Source organism: Dioscorea cayenensis, chromosome 3 (assembly GCF_009730915.1).
Source record: "Dioscorea cayenensis subsp. rotundata cultivar TDr96_F1 chromosome 3, TDr96_F1_v2_PseudoChromosome.rev07_lg8_w22 25.fasta, whole genome shotgun sequence".
Lineage (NCBI taxonomy): Eukaryota > Viridiplantae > Streptophyta > Magnoliopsida > Dioscoreales > Dioscoreaceae > Dioscorea > Dioscorea cayenensis.
The window spans coordinates 3,994,299-4,011,822 of NC_052473.1; the positions used below are offsets into that span (position 1 = coordinate 3,994,299).

General features: G+C 34.4%; 2 protein-coding genes across 3 annotated transcripts; both read left to right on the plus strand.

Moving 5' to 3' along the window:
• Window positions 1–646: 646 nt before the first annotated feature.
• On the plus strand, window positions 647–4,300 carry LOC120283395. The gene is made up of 5 exons (XM_039290074.1): window positions 647–1,055; window positions 2,221–2,342; window positions 2,676–2,755; window positions 3,594–3,680; window positions 3,978–4,300. The coding sequence occupies exons 1-5, from the start codon at window positions 709–711 to the stop codon at window positions 4,083–4,085; spliced, it is 744 nt and encodes a 247-aa protein (XP_039146008.1). The 5' UTR covers window positions 647–708; the 3' UTR covers window positions 4,086–4,300.
• A 414-nt stretch (window positions 4,301–4,714) lies between these two features.
• Window positions 4,715–7,606, plus strand: LOC120283547. Of its 2 annotated transcripts, XR_005543291.1 has the most exons (6): window positions 4,715–4,839; window positions 4,930–4,988; window positions 6,066–6,169; window positions 6,253–6,447; window positions 7,067–7,124; window positions 7,206–7,279. XR_005543291.1 is itself a non-coding variant. In XM_039290251.1 (5 exons), the coding sequence occupies exons 1-5, from the start codon at window positions 4,768–4,770 to the stop codon at window positions 7,324–7,326; spliced, it is 414 nt and encodes a 137-aa protein (XP_039146185.1). In that variant the 5' UTR covers window positions 4,715–4,767; the 3' UTR covers window positions 7,327–7,606. The 2 variants fall into 2 exon arrangements, 1 of the variants encoding a protein (XP_039146185.1); XM_039290251.1 differs by lacking the exon at window positions 6,253–6,447 and having other exon boundaries at window positions 7,206–7,606.
• Window positions 7,607–17,524: the final 9,918 nt, after the last annotated feature.

A 17,524-nucleotide genomic window follows, 5' to 3' on the forward strand; every position in this document is an offset into this window, starting at 1 on the left:
TTAACAACCTATTTATTCAAAAATAAAAAATAAATAAATAAAAAAATGTTAATAATTTTTTTATATGATTTTTTTACAAAGGCACAGCTCCATTATAAAAGGTTGTTACACACCAATTACAATAGCTTATTGATTTTTAATGGATTCACTAATTATGTCAGATATTATATGGGGTAATCAGAGTCTTACCAAAAAAAAAAAATTTCAAGAACATAACTGTATTAATAAATCCCTTATGAGAGACAAAAATGATACTATTTCATAATTAGCCCAATAGACAATAAATAAACATTATTATTACAATATTACTATTGAATTTGTACACCTATTATTAACTATTCAAAAAACAATCAATTGTAGTCATCGTTTTTTTTTTAAACATGATTTTGCTTTTGTAAGTATAAAAAGTAAAAACAACTCCATTAAAATGTTCTTTTTTCATGCAATTACTATGTTTGTATATCAAATAAAAAAAAATTCTGAAAACTCATAGTTTATAATTAAAGAAAATTTATGGATGCTTTTGTAAGAAATCCCCCCAAAAAAAAAAATGTTTATGAAGTTGAAAACATTCGCCATGGCTTGATCCGCAAGGTAATTCTATCTTTATATATATATATATATATATATAGACAACTCCTTCCAAATTTCGAATCAAATCGAAATCGAAACACAGAGAGAGAGAGAGAGAGAGAGAGAGAGAGAGAGATGAGCTTCTTGGCAGGGAGATTAGCAGCCACCGAAGGAGCATACTTCCTCCAAGAATCGAAGCAAGCAGTAGGGCGCATTGCCAGGAAGTTTCCATCTCCGGCCAAGCAGCCGCCACAGCCTTCTGGAGCTCGCGATGTCGATCAGGACGCTGCCGACGTCTTGCCGGAGATCCTCCGCCACTCTGTCCCGATTAAGGGTACCGCGGAGGCGTCTGAATCCACCCTCACTGTCTCTAAATGGGCGCTCAAAGGTTCCTCCTCTCCTTTCCCTTTTGTTTCCCCTGACGCCCTCAACCCGCTCCGTGCTTATGTTTCTTTGCCTCAGGCTACCTTCGGCCCTAAAAGGTGCGTGTTTTTGCAATTTGGGTGTCTCTTTTGTGTTTCATTTTTTAGTTTTGGTTGTTTGATTCTATGCTTCGTTAGGATTATTGTTTGTGTTTTACTTCTTGGTTTAATTGCTCTGATTTAGGTATTGGGAGGCATTCGAGAAGAAGAAAGCTCTCTCCTTTTGCAGTCTTTAATTTTGGTTAATGAGAATAACTAGAAGTCCCCAATTCGTAGTTTTTTTTAATGGCTTTCCCCCTTTTGTCACTGCATTCCTTTGCATCTAGAATTGATAATTGAAAGTGGCATATTACTATATTACACACGCAAAAGCACCTGAATTTGTTAAATGTTTGATTTAGGTTGTTGAGACAATAGCCCATTCCTCAGGGCTCGCAATCCACTAGGCGATAATTTCATGGTATTTCAGATGGATTCATTTATTGAATAATTTTCATCTAGTCTATTAGAGTATCTTCATCCTAGCGGGCTTTGCTAAGGGGAATGCATCAAGATACAAGGGCTTTCAGCTTTCTGTACAGACTAGGTCTTCGATTGACTTAATGGATAGTCAAACTTGATTGGGCACTCAAAGTTCATAGCAGAAGTCATGCCAGTATCCTTCAATAAAGACCAGCCTTGAAAATTTACATATGATTTGACTTAAATGGCATGGTATTGTTTTCAAGTCATGATTCTTTTAGATTTTATGTTTTTTGGGATCACTTGTCAGTCATTGTGTAGGTCTCTGTTTTCATGATCTATATATATGACGTGTGGGTAGCACTTAATCTGTACTTTATAACAACAAAACATTACTATGATCCTGCATGAAAAGTTGCAGCTTGAGATTCTTCATCAAGCCTATGCTTATAGCATTGAGGCATAAGACCTTAGGCTCCATGACTTAGCTTATGATAGCATCTTAGAGCTTATCAAGTAATTACTATGCCCATGTAAAATATTGTGTTGGTAGTAAAATTAATTGGAGCTACAATGTTCCCCAGCATTTTGTTTTGGAACATAGCTGTTAGTCTTTCTTGATCATTTTAATTGAGAAAAGGAAGCATGACACTTAAATTAAGCATGGTTGGAATCTTATTTGAACTTTTTTATAATAAGTCAAGATATTCAAGGAATGAGTTTTGTTCCTATTGTAATGTTTTTGGATTGATTTTGCATGTAGATGGCAATTACCTGATGAACATCCAACTTTTCTAGCATCAACGGCAAATGAGTTGCGGAGAGATAGATACCCACCAGTCAATCCTGAGAAGCTGAAGGCTGTGACGACAGGGTTCTCACTAAGTATTTATCTATACTTTTTTTTTCTTCGCTTCCAGTACATTTTATCAGATCTCTTATTAGTTGGTTTTCACCTTGACATTTCCAACTCATTAAAAGATGTCTTCTACTTTGGGTTGCCTCTTTTTCCTTTTAGGATGAAGAGGCAAAGCAGAATTTTATCTTTATTCATTTCAATCTTTAAAGCTCCTTTTGCATTTCTAGGTGAAAGATTTTTTTTTTTTTTTGATAAAAATTCTGTTTTAGGAATATTGCAAAGTACTTTCTTATTTGGCATTAGCATAGTTTTGAGTCATTTATGTTGCTGTTTAATAATCTGAGCTTAATTTGTTCTAGTCGGGACTGCATTCGCTCTTGCGACAACTGTAGTTTTTGGAGGTGCTGCGATTGTAGCTTGGCAGCTTCAAATTAATGATGTAAGTCTTCTTATGTCCAAATTTGTTTCTCTGTCTTGTTATATGCAGAGTAAATCTTCTTAGGTCATTTGATGAGATGATTGTTTCTCTTGGCGCCAAATGCAATTTTAAAATGATTATTGGTTGTTTTAAAGTGTTCGTTTTTATGTACTGCTTTTCATAATGATGCATAAAAACCATCTATAAATTGAGATCTGTAATTATTAATTTCTGTTGTAGTGTGCATATGCTTTTGTTATTCTGTTCACCACTCTGGTCGAATGTTGATAAGAGGACAGGGGTTATTTGAGAAGGCCTTATGTTTTATTCTCATTTAAAGGATCTATTGTTCATGATATTATCCCATGTATATAAATAAATTGCTTTAGGATTTTTATTTATTATGGTCTTGATCATTTGTCATGTTTGTGTTTAGTGCCTTGACCGTATAAAATGGTATGCTTGATGCTCAAATTAGGTTGTTCCTCTACTTGAGTAAATGACAGCTTTCCAGCCTTCATTATGAATTCATGAGATTTAAGTTACCAGAATACATTATTTCTGGCTGTTACAATATAGCATATGCTTCATTCACTTAATGTAATTATTTCAGAACAGTTTGTAGGCTGTCAGAACTTCCTTGACTTGTGATATACTGTAACTGTAAAATGCAGGATAGTTAAATCTCAATTATGTTAATGCAATTTCTTTTTCATAATTTCCTGCAAAATATAGATTCTGAATATAAACTTTGTAAACTTTAGAAACATTTGCTTAGTTTTGAAGTGAATATGATCTCCCAAATATAACCTTAGTTTACAAGCATAAAGTCCAAGATTTCCTTTTGTTTTTTCCCCAGGTGGATAACTTCAGAACAAAAGGAAAAGACCTGCTTTTGCCGGGTGCTGAAAAAGTCAGGGAGCAAGTAGGACCATTGCGAACTTGGGTACGAGAAATTCAGACTTCGTTTCTTGTAGCTCATAAGTCTTCACTTTTCCTGCTTTCTATCTTGAAACTTGTCTTTCTTATAAGTATCAAGTGTATGTCACTTCAGAAGAATTTGATTTTTGATTTCAGATCTTAAGTATCATTTCTAATGTGATATTCCGTTGTCTGTCTTGATTTCTTGTGTTTGAGTGTAGTTGCAGATGTATTTGCTTTTCTCTGGATTATAACTCGAATATTTCTGTTTCCATTTTTATAGAACTGTTGACATTAGACTAAACTTAAAATCAAATTGCAGGCTGAGAATATGTCAAGAAAATGGCATGCCAAAGGGGATGAATCAACCAAGGAGAAGTCAATAATCAAGGAGCTTTCTAAAGTTCTTGGTGGTAAGACTACAGACTGATCAGATCTATGCATTCGTGGATCATGCTTGTACATAATTACATAATTTTGTATACAGTGAATAAAATTGGAGCAAGTGGTGCCTTGTTTCAGTCTTGTTGTAAATTCTAATTTTGTATGTATTTTAGTTGTTTTGGTGATCAGTTGGAAATGTGTTTTAGGGTGTGTTTTGATGGATATAATAAACAATGTTGGAACGGGAGTTATTTATTCTCATGTTTGGATACACAACTGTTAGAATGAGAATGGAATGCGTAAATAATAAATAGTAGTATTGTAAAATTTCTGCATTCTAAAAAAGCTTTTAATGATGTATATTTTATAGAATATCTATTCAACAGATTTTTATTCAAAGTGTATTTTTTGTTTTAATAAATGTGAATAAATTACTGACAAATGGAACATCAGAGCATAAGGAAATAAAATATTAAATCTGCTGTTGAATGCTGATGGTGATTAAAACTTAAAAGTGCATGTACTAAATAAAATAAAATTATTAAAAGAAATGGTGGGAAATAATATTTGAAAAAACCAGGTGTAACAAGTAATTTCAATATTGTTTAGGGGGCTTTTAGTAAAAAAAAACAAAAGCCAAAAAAGGGGTTATTTTATTCTCATTTTTCATCTTTGGATGCCTGAAAAGCATCTCTTGCTCTTGCTCTTGCTCTTGCTCGCAAAGCTCAATGGCGTCGCCACCGCCCTCCGATCAGCCGGAGAACGCCGCCGCCGCAGCCGCCGCCGCCGCCGACGATCAGGTTCGCTCTCCATCAACCCCCAAGCTCCCGTATTTCCTTCTTCGCATCCCTATCGATTTGCTTCTAATTTTAGTGCTTATGCTATTTTAGGCTGCTGATCCCCCGGTTCAAGCCCCAGAAGCCAGCCCTGACTCTTTGAGCATCCTTGAGTGAGCTCTCTAATTCCATTAATCGAATCCCAGTTTCTCTTGTTTCAAAGTTTGGAGTCTCACCATTTTTCAAATTATGTTTTTTTTTTTTTGCTGATCTCTTGGTGATATAGGGTTAGTGAATTGTAGGAAAAGGGAAGTCTTTTTTGTTTCCTCTATAATTTCCTAATTGAATTTGCTTTTGAGTCATGTTTTATAGATATCTTGCCACAAATTGAAACTATAGATTGGACCATCCTTTATTGAGCTTTCTCATCTCACTAATGGTTTTCCAGTCTCATGTATTCTAATGTTTTCAGTCTCATTATTCATCAGCTTAACTCAAATTATGTTTTTATTTATTTCTATGTTTCATTGGTCACTGAAGAGTATATGAAAGTGAGGCCCAATTGATGTTATTTTAGAAATTCCCAGTTAGAATTGGTTTTGAGTAATCATGTTCTGTAGATAAATCTTAATTATTAAGAAAAACTATGATAGGAACCTATACGTCAAATTATCAACGTCCGGCTTGTATTTTTTTATTTTTAATTTTTTTTTGTGAGACCAAAAAATTTAGCTTCTATTGTATAGTATATTATTTCATGGAGATTTCAGAAGAGAAGCAGCCTATTAAAATGCTCTATACTTTTCTCATTTGAAATACTCTGGTGGACGTATTAGATTGGGACCTTTTGTGGTTATCTTGTTACATATTGTTAGTTAAGTTCTTGCTCCTGGTAACCTTAACCTAGTTCATATTTAATCCAATTCTTTTCCTTTGATGATGCGTTAATGATCATTAGTAGCTTTGGTCTTTAAATCTCATGCTTAATCATACAGTCTTAACAATTCATTGAAATTGTAAGAATTACTAATTGATTTTACTGGTCTGACTTATTCTCTGCACATATTGAAATTTAAGAAACTATGGCACCATATTCTTTGCTTGTAAATCTAATATCTAAAAAAAGCCTATGTGAACTTGTTGAGTTTTCGGCACATCCATGTCTAAATGGCCTATTTAACCCATTGCTCTGTTAACATTGAAATGCCGCTCTAAACCATATCATATTCAGTGTGCTATATCCTCTTCAGGGATACAGGTGCTGCAGAGCAGATAGAGAAGCATAACAAATACATGACCCTCTATTCCCGGCGATTAAAAGGCAAATACTTTTCCAAGAAGGTTTTTAATGGAGGTAAGTTTTTGCATTATTTATAATTCATGTGGCTTGTTGGATACTGATCTATCTGTATTATGAAAGCTTAACCTTTCAAACAGAAATAAAATGCAAAAACCTACTCTCCAAGCTTCAAATCTTGGCAGTCTACAAGGGGGCAATTTCTTTGACATCCAATTTTCTATATAACAGACATGTGGTACGGAAGGGCATTGATGGTCATTGTCTTTGCCTTTTCATTACCTTCCTCTTCTCAAATTTACATCATTACTAAGCAAGCTATAGCCACTTTTAAGGTATTTTTACATTGGTTAAAAGTCCGAAATTGATTGCTGAAGCTGTGATTTTAAGTTCTATTCACACAATGAAAACATTTAAGTTTGGAAAAATTTCTGAAGTTCCTGCTACTTTGGTTGCGTCCTATATTGTGTGTACCAAGGATTCAAGATTTTAATTTTTATCAAGTAATTTAAACCAGCTTATTTTGCTTTTGTGCATTGCCATCTTAAAAGTTTTAATTCAAAATCAAGTTGATAATCCTTACTCCTCTGATTCTTGGCGTTTGGTAAGAGCCATTATGAACTTTGGATGAATCACACTGCCTCAAAGGCGTAAAATTATAATCTTGCATGTTGAACACTGTCTAGTTCCCTTAGCCTATGCATTATAATACTGGGAGCTTTTCCCAAACTGATTTGGATAAGGCAAAAATTTTTCTAATTTTTAAAGGTGAAAGTTAGATTTACCTTTTATGAAATGGTGCATTATCTACAGCACTTGTTTAAGTTTCAGTAGAATTGAATCCTTGGTTTGCATTCCTTATATGAAATTTGATTTGGCCCTTACAATCCTACTTTTTGTGCTTATTCTTCACTTCTTTCTATTTGTTTTCTGATACTTTTATTTACTGTTTAGCTGCAAACATATTTGACCATGAGACTACTATAGACGATGAGACTATAAAGTCGAGCAGGTACATATATGAATATCTCAGAAAGATTATGTGTTATCATTTGGTTCAACAAGAACCACTTATTTATGTGTCACGTTTCAGGTGGCCGTGCACAAGGTTATTTGCGGATCCAATTCCGAAGCTAGAAAACAGAAATATTTCATTGCCTGCTGAATCATCTGCAATACCAAACAACAAAGAAAGCCCTAAAGCTAGCTGTTGATCAAGGTTGCAAGGGAACTGGTGAAGATTAGAAGTTAAATTTGGCTTAACAATTATTGGCGGCATGATCACTTGTTTGATCTCCCCCGTTTGACATAGTGGATAATTAGACTAGACTGTGCATGATCTCTGCCTTTATTTTTTTTTTTCTTTTTGGTGAATAGTTGTGATGTAACTGATGTTATTTTTCAAGACATCTCTTTCAATCAGAAGAAAAGATGTCTCCCATGTTATATCTGTTGAATGAATTCTAAACTAATCAAAGCTCTTGCTGAAAGCATTCCAATTTATGTAAAAAATTGAAATTATTTGAGTTGTTTTTAGATTTACGAAACAGGCCTTTTAGTTTGAACAAATTACCTTTTCTTTGGTGTCAAAACAATGAGTTCAAGTGATTACTGCAGTCAATGAAATTATGATAGAACAAGCAATAAATAATAATCTTGTCAATAACTTGGTCCATAACAAATTGTTGCTGATTTGCTACTTACAACACATACAATATCGAAAATGAATAAAAAAAAAATATATTCATATGATCAATCTTTACACATTACATCTTGTTATCGTTGACTAAACACGACGTGGACTAGCAAATTCAAAATATCACAATGGTTTTAGACATCCAAAATAAACACCTAACTTTAATCATAACATACAAGTTTTGTCATGTTTCTGAATATGACAGCTATTTCAATGCATCCAGAAGAATAATACAACTTCTATTATACTTGTTCCTATTTTTTAATTTCTGTCAATTACTGTTGGCTACATTGCTGTTTATACCTAAAAACCTGCAGCAAATCAATTTAAATCAAATTTAGCTGAATGCACTCTCTTATATGAACTGAAATCAAACATTTACCTTCATTAAATGAGCTAGCATCACATTGACAGGACCAATTGAGAGCATATATGATAGAACAGGATTTACAATCCTTCTGTAAACAGCAGGATCTTTAATTGGTTTGCCAACTGAATTTGATAATTTCACCCCACTGGTAAGAGGACTTGAAACTGGAGAAAAAGAATTACAATTGAACTCTTCTAACAAGTCCAATGTCAATTTCTTCTGAGTCAGAATGATATTTTTATCCTGTTGTATACCTCAATTCCAGAAAATAGTGTAGATCTCCCAGGTCTTTTATTTTGAATTGTTGGTCTAGATACTCTTTTAACTCTCTTTTTTTTATTCTCATTATTGCCGGTCATCAGGATATCATCAACATAGATGGCAATAAAATCAACTGAACTTCCTTCCTTCTTGTAAAATAATGAATAGTCATTTTTGGAGTTTTGATGGTCTCCGAGTCTCAAAGGCTCTGACAACTTAGCTTGTTTTAGCCTATAAAGTGATTTATTGAGCCTACAAACCAACTGTTTATCTGCAACTTCAAGACCTTGTGGTACCTTCATATAGATTTTCTCATGTAAATCTCCACGGAGAGAGGCATTGTTAACGTCTAGTTGCAACATTTTCCAGCCTCTCTTCACTGCAACCGCAATTATACTTCTCACTGTTACCATTTTTACAAATGGGGAGAAAGTTTCAGTGCAGTCAATTCCATCATTTTGTGTATAGCGGTTGACTAATAGTCTAGCTTTCCACCTCTCCAAAGTCCCATCTGATTTGTATTTGATTTTATATACCCATTTATAACTGATGGGTTTCTTACCATTTGGTAATCTGACAAGATCCCATGTGTGACAAGCTTCTAGCTTCTAGTGCACTGAATTCCTTTTCCATAGCTTCTTGCAAAATAGCATCTTTGGCAGCTTCTTTACAAGTATTTGGATCTTTTAATGTAGTGAGCTAAGAAGCACGGACACGGGACACGGGACACGGTGACACGATACGACATGACACGGATACGGTGACACGGTAATTCCTGAAAATTAAGGACACGGATACGGCAGGACAAGGCTATAAAGAAAAAATTATATATTTATATAAGATATTTATTATAAATATAAATCTATACATTTTTCATGTAATATATGTCATATATTTACTTATAAATTAATTTGATGATCTTGTGAATCGGAAAGTAATTAGAAAATATAATCGGTAAGAACTTTATATGCTTTCTTTCCATATAGATGGAAATATCCAAGGAACTATTTTTAGCCACAGTAGTCATATAACATAAGCAACTAAAGGACTTGAAATGTGAATAAGAAGGTAAGGTGCCAAATAAAATTTCAAATGGTGTCCTATTGAAATAGGTGGTTGTGAGAGCACATTCACCCCAAAACTTAAGAGGAGGTTTGGATTGGAAAAACCAGGCATGAGAGGTTTCAAGAAGATGTTTATGTTTCCTTGCCACTGCTCCATTTTGTTGTGGCGTATGAACACAAGAGGTTTGATGCAAGATGCCTTTTTTAGCAAAAAATTTCTTGAGTTTAAGGCTAATTTGTTTAACTCAAAAGCATTATCTGATCTAATTTGTTTAACTCTTTGAAGAAGTTCAGTATGGAAAGTGTCGCCTTTGGTGCATAGTGTGTATGTCCAAGTGGCTCTACTAAAATCATCAACAATTGTAAGGAAATATTTATGACTTTCATGGGTAGGAGTATGATAAAGGCCCCAAACATCAATATGAACCAAATCAAAAATAGAGATTGCGTTAATTTGACAATGAGGAAATGACAACCTATGCTGCCTTGCTAGTGGACAAATATCACAAAGAAAAGAATTGGCTGAATTCAAAGTATCATCAAACAAGGATAATGCTCAAAGGCGGATGACCAAGTCGATTGTGCCATAGCATTACAGTAGAGTGTTTTGCAGAAAAAAGATGTGGACCTAGTTCATTGAATTAATTTTAATTAGAACCGTTCTTTAGTTTTGTTTTTATTTATTTTTTTAAAAATTATCTTATCCCATCCTCCCAAATCTGATTTGTGGTTCTGTAAGGCCTGAGGGAAGATCCTCCCACGATATCTCGTTTTGGTTTTAAAATAAAAGAAAAGAAAGAAACAGGAGAAAACCGTACCTCCTCTAGTGTGGCGTGGTGTCTTTGGCGGCTGGATCTTGATATCTTCTCCATTGAGTTTTTGGCGAAGAAAATTCAAGGCAATGTGATGACGGGCGCATAGACGATGTGGCATGTGCGTACATGGAGAAGTACGACGCAAGGGCATTTCGGTAATTTGGCGGGCGACGAGATTTTATGGTTTTACATGGTCCATTTGATGGGAAACTGGTCAAGGAACAAAAGTCACGAGCACAAACTCGTGAGTCATACCAAAATTTGGCCAAATTCCATCGTTTAGCCATCGAAAACCCTAATTTTGCTATTTTTAGTAATAATTGATTTCGTTATATCTTAGGATAGAAATCTCTGATTTGTGAGCCGTTTGTGGAAATTGTCTTTATTTTGATAGATCTCTTATTTCTTGCTGATATTTGAGAATTTACTATTTTTGGTAAATTTTCGAATTATCACCTTTCTTAGTGTTATTTTCTCCTATTTAATGTAAGCTTAAGGGCAAGAGGAAATCAGTTTTGTGATAATCATTTTCTTGAGTAATAAGATTTTACTCTTCCCAATTCCTGGATATGTTTGATCAATAGGGTTTGGACAACTTGTCACTGGGCATTCGAAGGCGAATCAACGGTCTTGAGTATACCGCTGCATCACAATGCTTGTGATTTTTTACTTTGGATTGGATTTCTAATAATGATATTTAATTTTCTTTTGCCTAGTTCGAGTCTTTCTTGGTTTTTTCGGGGTTATGATTTTGTAAACAGTATTTTAATTTGGTGTTAATATGTCTGTCGAGTTGATAGTTGTAAAATGGTGATTTTGGCATTTTTTTTTTTGTCATTTGAGTTGATTCGTTGACTGATTTCATTGTTGGGTTCATGAATGAGGGTGAAAGGAGTGGATTTGGAGATTTTTTTGAGGGATTAATAAAGGAATGATGACCATGACTTTATATGCATGTAGATGATTAAACTATGTTTGAAAATTGGCTTGGGTTTTCTGTTTGAAAAACTTGTTCCTTGTTCTGTGGTAGGAGTTGGAATATTTTGTTGTATAGGGGGAAAAAAGAGGTAAAGGGGCAGGAGAAGAGGGTAATGGTGATGGTTAGTATATTAATCATAGATTAAGTTTTATCATACTTATGTGATCTTAGTGTTGAAAGGATTTATGTTTGGATTTATTTTTTATTTTATTTTATTTTTGAATAATGGTGGGGTGACGAGCGCTGGAATTTTTTGAGATATATGGTAGGACTTTTGATTGAGTTTTATCGCTTAAATTGGATTAAACGGTGTGCTGTGGATCAGAGAAATTGGAATTTTTGGACAGAGGGTTCTTACAATTTTAATTATCATTGGCATCATTTTTTGGGGTGGTTGTGTAATTCTTTTGATGTCGACCTGCAGCTAAGACTAGGTGTGTTCATAGGTATCATTTATCAGAGTGTGTTCATAGGCATCTTTAATTCAGAGGCATTATTAAAACTAGGTGCATTAGAATGCATTGTTTAAAGATGTTTTGTTCTGCTGCATCAAGGACTAAACTATTATTATTAATTTATTTAGTTGTTTATATTTTTTTTCATTTTATCACTTTTAGAACATGTGCTTCTGATAATTGTTTTGGCTTGGATTTAAGCTACTGTTAGACTATATCATGGCTTTTAGGATGTAAACATTTGAATGACCGATTTAATTATTCGTACTGCTAGATATTTTCTTAAAGCCCTTAGTATGGCCATGTGCATCCCGGTATGCCTCTCTCACAAAATCTGTGAACCTATAATTTTGGGTTTTGTTATTTATGCACACGCTTCATATTTGATAGGGCTTCCTACGGGTGCTTGATTTTGGTAATCTAGTTTAGAGTGTTGGAGTTGGGAGACGTCTAGGTAAGTACTCGCATATAAATTATACTATATGTATAAACTAGAAAAGTTTTGGTTTTTCTTTCATACCTCTAAAAGTGTCAAAAAGAAAAGAAAAAGAAATTATTATCATTAGTATATATTATTACTGTTGCTTGAAAGCTTTGATATTTAATATTATTCTGTGTAAAATTTTATTTTTATTTATTAAACTATGTATTATTGGAATTCACTGTAGGATATTTGTTTTCTTAAATAAATGGAATATTTTTAGTAAAATTGGGATCATTTGAAATTTGGTGTTTCGACTTTGTCGAATGTTTGGATGAGAAATATTTTGACACAATACTCGTAGTCCCCAAATTAACTTTGCAACCTTATCATTGGGGGTAAACACAGATCATGTCGACATGTATTTTGATCTAGAAACTATAGTTTCCCACCGCTTTCTGCCAGTGAAGAATGACAACCTTTGATAATTCGGGCTCGGGTGACCAAGGGTAAAAATATGACCTCTGATAATTCTAGCTCAGGTCACCGAGGGTAAATATATGAATTCTGTTATTTTGCTTTAGCAATAGTTGTTTGGATGACCTATATGCTCAGTTTTTGACACCTATGTTTATTTGAAATAAATTTGATTTATGATTTTTTTAATTATGACTTTTTGTAAATGATCCCTATATTTTTTTAGTGGGGTTTTACTGGGCTGTCAAGCTCATGAATGTTTCAAGAGTAAAGTTGAGTGGCGGATAGCTTAGCAGGGATCAGTGAGCAAACAATGGTCTTTTAGCAAAGAAATAAATTCAGTTGTTTTCGACTTAGAATTTCTTTCAATAAATTGTAACCTTTTAAACCTTGTAGTTTGATTCTTGGCTATTGAATTTTGTTGTTTTGTCTTTAAGTTGTCTTCCTTGTAGATATTGTGATTCTTGAGAACAGGTACTGAGGTCTTCCATGCTTACTTGGTTTTGTCCTTGTAGGTGTGCGGCCATTTGTCAACATATGAAGTCTAGTGAGCCGGGTTCAGGACATGACAAAAGTACAAGTAGAGTGTGTGAACAAATAATTGAAAGATCAGAAAAAGAGGAACTAGTGGTTTCAGAATTCAAAACTCCATTATTCCGTTGATTCTCCATTTAGAAGAGACACAAGCTGTGGTATTCTCCTTGTGTAGGTGCAGCAGAAAAAGACCTTTCCATGCCTTACCAAGAACTAATGGCCTCCTTATAGAAGGGGCTTGTAAAATGCAAAAATCTATTGTGAAGATGATTTCACATTTTAAATGTTGTGTAAGTTTAGAAATGGATAGAAGATTATAATGGAAATTGGGCACAAAGAAGACATCTGTACTTGTGAAATTTTAAGCCAACTTAATAGATCCTATGCGTGAGACTATTAATTGAAATCAGTGGGTAAAGAAATTTTGTAGGCTTTGTCAAAGGAATAAGAGTTTCAAAGAATTTAGCACTAGAACACATATGGTCACCAGCACTTGAGTTAATGATCCAATAGTCTAGAAAAGAAGGTTGCTTGCAATTACCACTACAATCATAAATACGATTGTAATTAGAAAGAATTAGGGGCGGCTCAAGGCTTATAAAGGCCTAAAGCCCAAGCATAAAAAGGGCCCTAATTAGTTAATAAAAAAATTATTAAAAAAAATATTGAAGCTACATTTTTTTTGAAATAGATTTGTTTGTTGGGAGAAGAAGATAATTAATTATGTATTGAAGTTACATTTTTTTGGGAATAGATTTGTTTGTTGGGAGTAAAACATAATTAATTATACATTAATATAAAAAAAATCAAGAACTTAATTTATTAGTTTTTATTTTAAAAAGCTAGTTAATGGAAGATTTGAAATTGGTGCAGTATTAATAAAAAGGTTTAAATATTAATTAATTATATAACAAATAAATATTATGATTTCAAGAATAAGATTTTAAAAATTTAAAGTTAATAATGAGGCCACAAATTAAATTTTGAAGTTATTATTTACCTAGTACATAGTTATTATTATAACCATAGTGATAAGATTTTAAAAACTATATTGGTTTGAACTTAGATGAGGCCCCCAATTTTCGGAGGCCTAAAGCGGTTACTTGATTGGCTTTATCCTTGAGCCGCCCCTGGAAAGAATTTCAGAACCTGTTGATAAGTGCTTGTGTATTAGTAATATGAAGTATTCTTTTCTTACATTGAGCATTACTTTTCTCATATTTTATGCATGTGTATTTGTGTTCTTTTATGCATTTAGGGTTGTTGAGACAATTGTGGAAGAAAGGAACCAAAAGTAAATCGTGGATACATTTTGTTGATGAAGTCTTGGATTGAATGAATGTGAAGACACAAGTTGTACTCAAAGACATGTGAATGTGTGCCAACCTCTATTGTGCTCGAGCGAACATATAAAGTGGAGAGGCACAAAGGCAGTCACACTCATGTGTTCTTACTTGTACAATACTAGCAAGATCTTCGTCAATATGGTTTTTATTGAAGACACGACGAGATCTATCACATGGATGTGTACCCATTCATGTAGCCTCGATGAAAAGTGTGGATTCGAGAGTATTTTGGTAAAGTACTGTAGCACTTTAATGCATCAAATCAATGTAGTAAAATCACTGTAGCAGTTACTATTTATAGCTCGCAGGAAATCGACTTCTGGAAATTCACACGGGCGTGTGGAAATTTCACACGCCGTGTGGATGCCCGATTCTAGCCCCTATAAAAGCCGCTTAAGAGATTCTTTTCTCAAATTTTCCCCATCTTTGGAGGCGCTCGCGGCTAGGGTTTGGAGAGGCTTTGGCTAGGTCTTGGGAGTGGTTCTACGGCCTTCGACATTGTGTTCCTTTGGAAGAGAGTTATTAGGGGAGCTTTCGTCGGCATCGATTCGGTGAGGTGTGCCCTAGGCTTGACGAGGGAACCCTTGGAGAAGACGAGGAATCTCCACAAGACCATCGATACGAACTGCAAGGGGGTTTTTATCTATGGATTGCATGCTTTTACATTTAATTTCATTGTTGATTGTATTTTGTTCCATGGAGAGCTAAACCCTAGTGCTTGGACTTGTAAACCCTACGATGATTTTGTTTCTTTGACCTTTTTTATGCTTTTTTAATTTATGTTTTAATTGAGTTCCAACCTTGAATGTTTATTGCATTGATTTTCCCTTAGAGTGACACTAGGGTTGAGAATCTATCTTGATAATCCTTGTGGATGAGTGACATACCATGAGAGTTAGACAAAGCAAGGTTGGAGAGGGTGAGCCAAGAGGTAGCGGAACGTTCTCTTTCCCTTCCGATGTGATTTATCCTACCTCCACATTCTAAAAGTTCTTTGCGGTCACAATAGAGTGAAGTGCTAAGAGACAAACTCTGTTGGGGCTTAGTTGTGCAAGCAACAGAGTGAAGCGTTGAAGTAATCCTTAGTGCTGGGGCTTAATTGTGGCTAAAGGTCTTTCGCTTGGACCAAAAGGTTAGATCTATACTAGGGAATAGGATTTATCACTTGGAGTCCCCAGAGTTTCATGCAACCCCACATAGTGTGAGGCGTCGAGAGTATCCCTTTTTGTCGGGGCATAGTGTGAGGATTAGTCACGGTTGACCTTATGTTTAGGACCGTGTGTCTTAGGATTTCCACGACTCATTAGACATTAGTTAGGAGGCATAATGAGGAGTCTTGTACTTGAAACAATAGTCCTAGGGTGAGCAATGTTCGGGTGCCCCATTTTCTATCGATTGTCTCTTCTTCTATTGCGTCTCTTCTTTCTTTTATTTTTACTTGTATTGATATTATTCACACCACTCTTACATCATCTTCACTTTAGTTAAATAGCAATTCTTGTGTTTCCTAGCACTATTTTCTGTGGATATGACTACTCACTCACTAGGGTACTTTATTACTTCGACAACCCGTGCACTTGCAATACACACACAAGGGGTGTGTCAGCTGTACTTGCCAAATGTGCTGAAGTGTCAAAATTCACTGAAGATGCTTGATCAGAATTGCAAACTGAGGACTTTGAAGTCTCATTCAGTAAAAGTAGCAATTTGTTATACTGTGATGCTGTAAGCTCTGGCACTTGTCCTCGTGAACAACTCCCAATTTTTGAATTTTCTTGACTGCCTTGTGCGGACAATCCTCCTATCCTTAATATTTCTATGATTATTTAGGTATCCATAAAGTTCATAACGCTTCTCTTTAACATGTCCTGCCTTCTTGCAATAATCACAAAATAATGCAAATTTTCTAGTTTTTGTTCTGCCCTTGTATGAACAATCTGTCTCCCTTTAATGAACTGATTTCCTGTGCCTTTAGTTGAGCTATTATTCATTGACATATTTGTTAGCAGAATTGGCTAATTTTTTATTGATTGATTGGTTGATTTCTGATTGATTGCTAATTTTATGCTTGTTAGCAGAATTGGCTGATTTCTGATTGATTGGTATTTTTTTGCATAATATTAAGCATTGCAATTAGCCATTTATAACCAGCAGATTTTGTGATGTAAATTATACTTTTTATAATTACAATGTGAACAAAATCTGTATATAGCTGGAAATCAATTTGTAATTTGTATGTAAGTGGAGTTCTCCACCAAGAAAGGACACACCATTTTTCTCCAAAGTTTTCTTGAGTTAATCAAAGTTTGTCATGGTACTAGAGCTACAGGTCTGAAATCTTGTTTCTCTTGTTCTCTATAGCCCTAGTTTAATCTTTTGTTATTAGTTATCTTGATCAAGTTTTTGCAGCCTCAAGTCTTCTAACAAGTATGACTCTTTCTTGATCCGTTTTAATGGCAAAAACTATTCTACCTAGGCACTCCATTTCAAGATATTTGTTAAAGGTATAGATCTATGGGGCCATGTTGATGGAAGCAAACAAGTTCCTGACAAAAACAAAGATAAATTTGACAAGTGGGAGGTCAAAGATGCTCAGATCATGGCATGGATTTTAGGATCTGTAGAACCTAATATTATCTTGAATCTTCAACCTTATCAAACTGCATTTGAGATGTGGACTTGCTTGAAGAAAGTGTATAGTTAGCATGATGCTGCTAAAAAATTCCAGCTCGAGCATGAATTAGGCACTTTATAGCAGAACAATCTCTCTATTGCTGATATTTCCTCTATTTTTATAAATCTTTGGGCTGAATATATTGATATCATCTATACTTCCTTATCTCAGGAAGGCCTTAGTGCAGTTCAATCTTTCCATGAAATTACAAAAAGGGATCAGTCTCTTATGAAATTGAGATATGATTTGAAGGTACTAGGTTTAATCTTATGAATCGAGATCCGGTTCCCTCTTTAGATGCAAGTCTCAATGAGTTATTT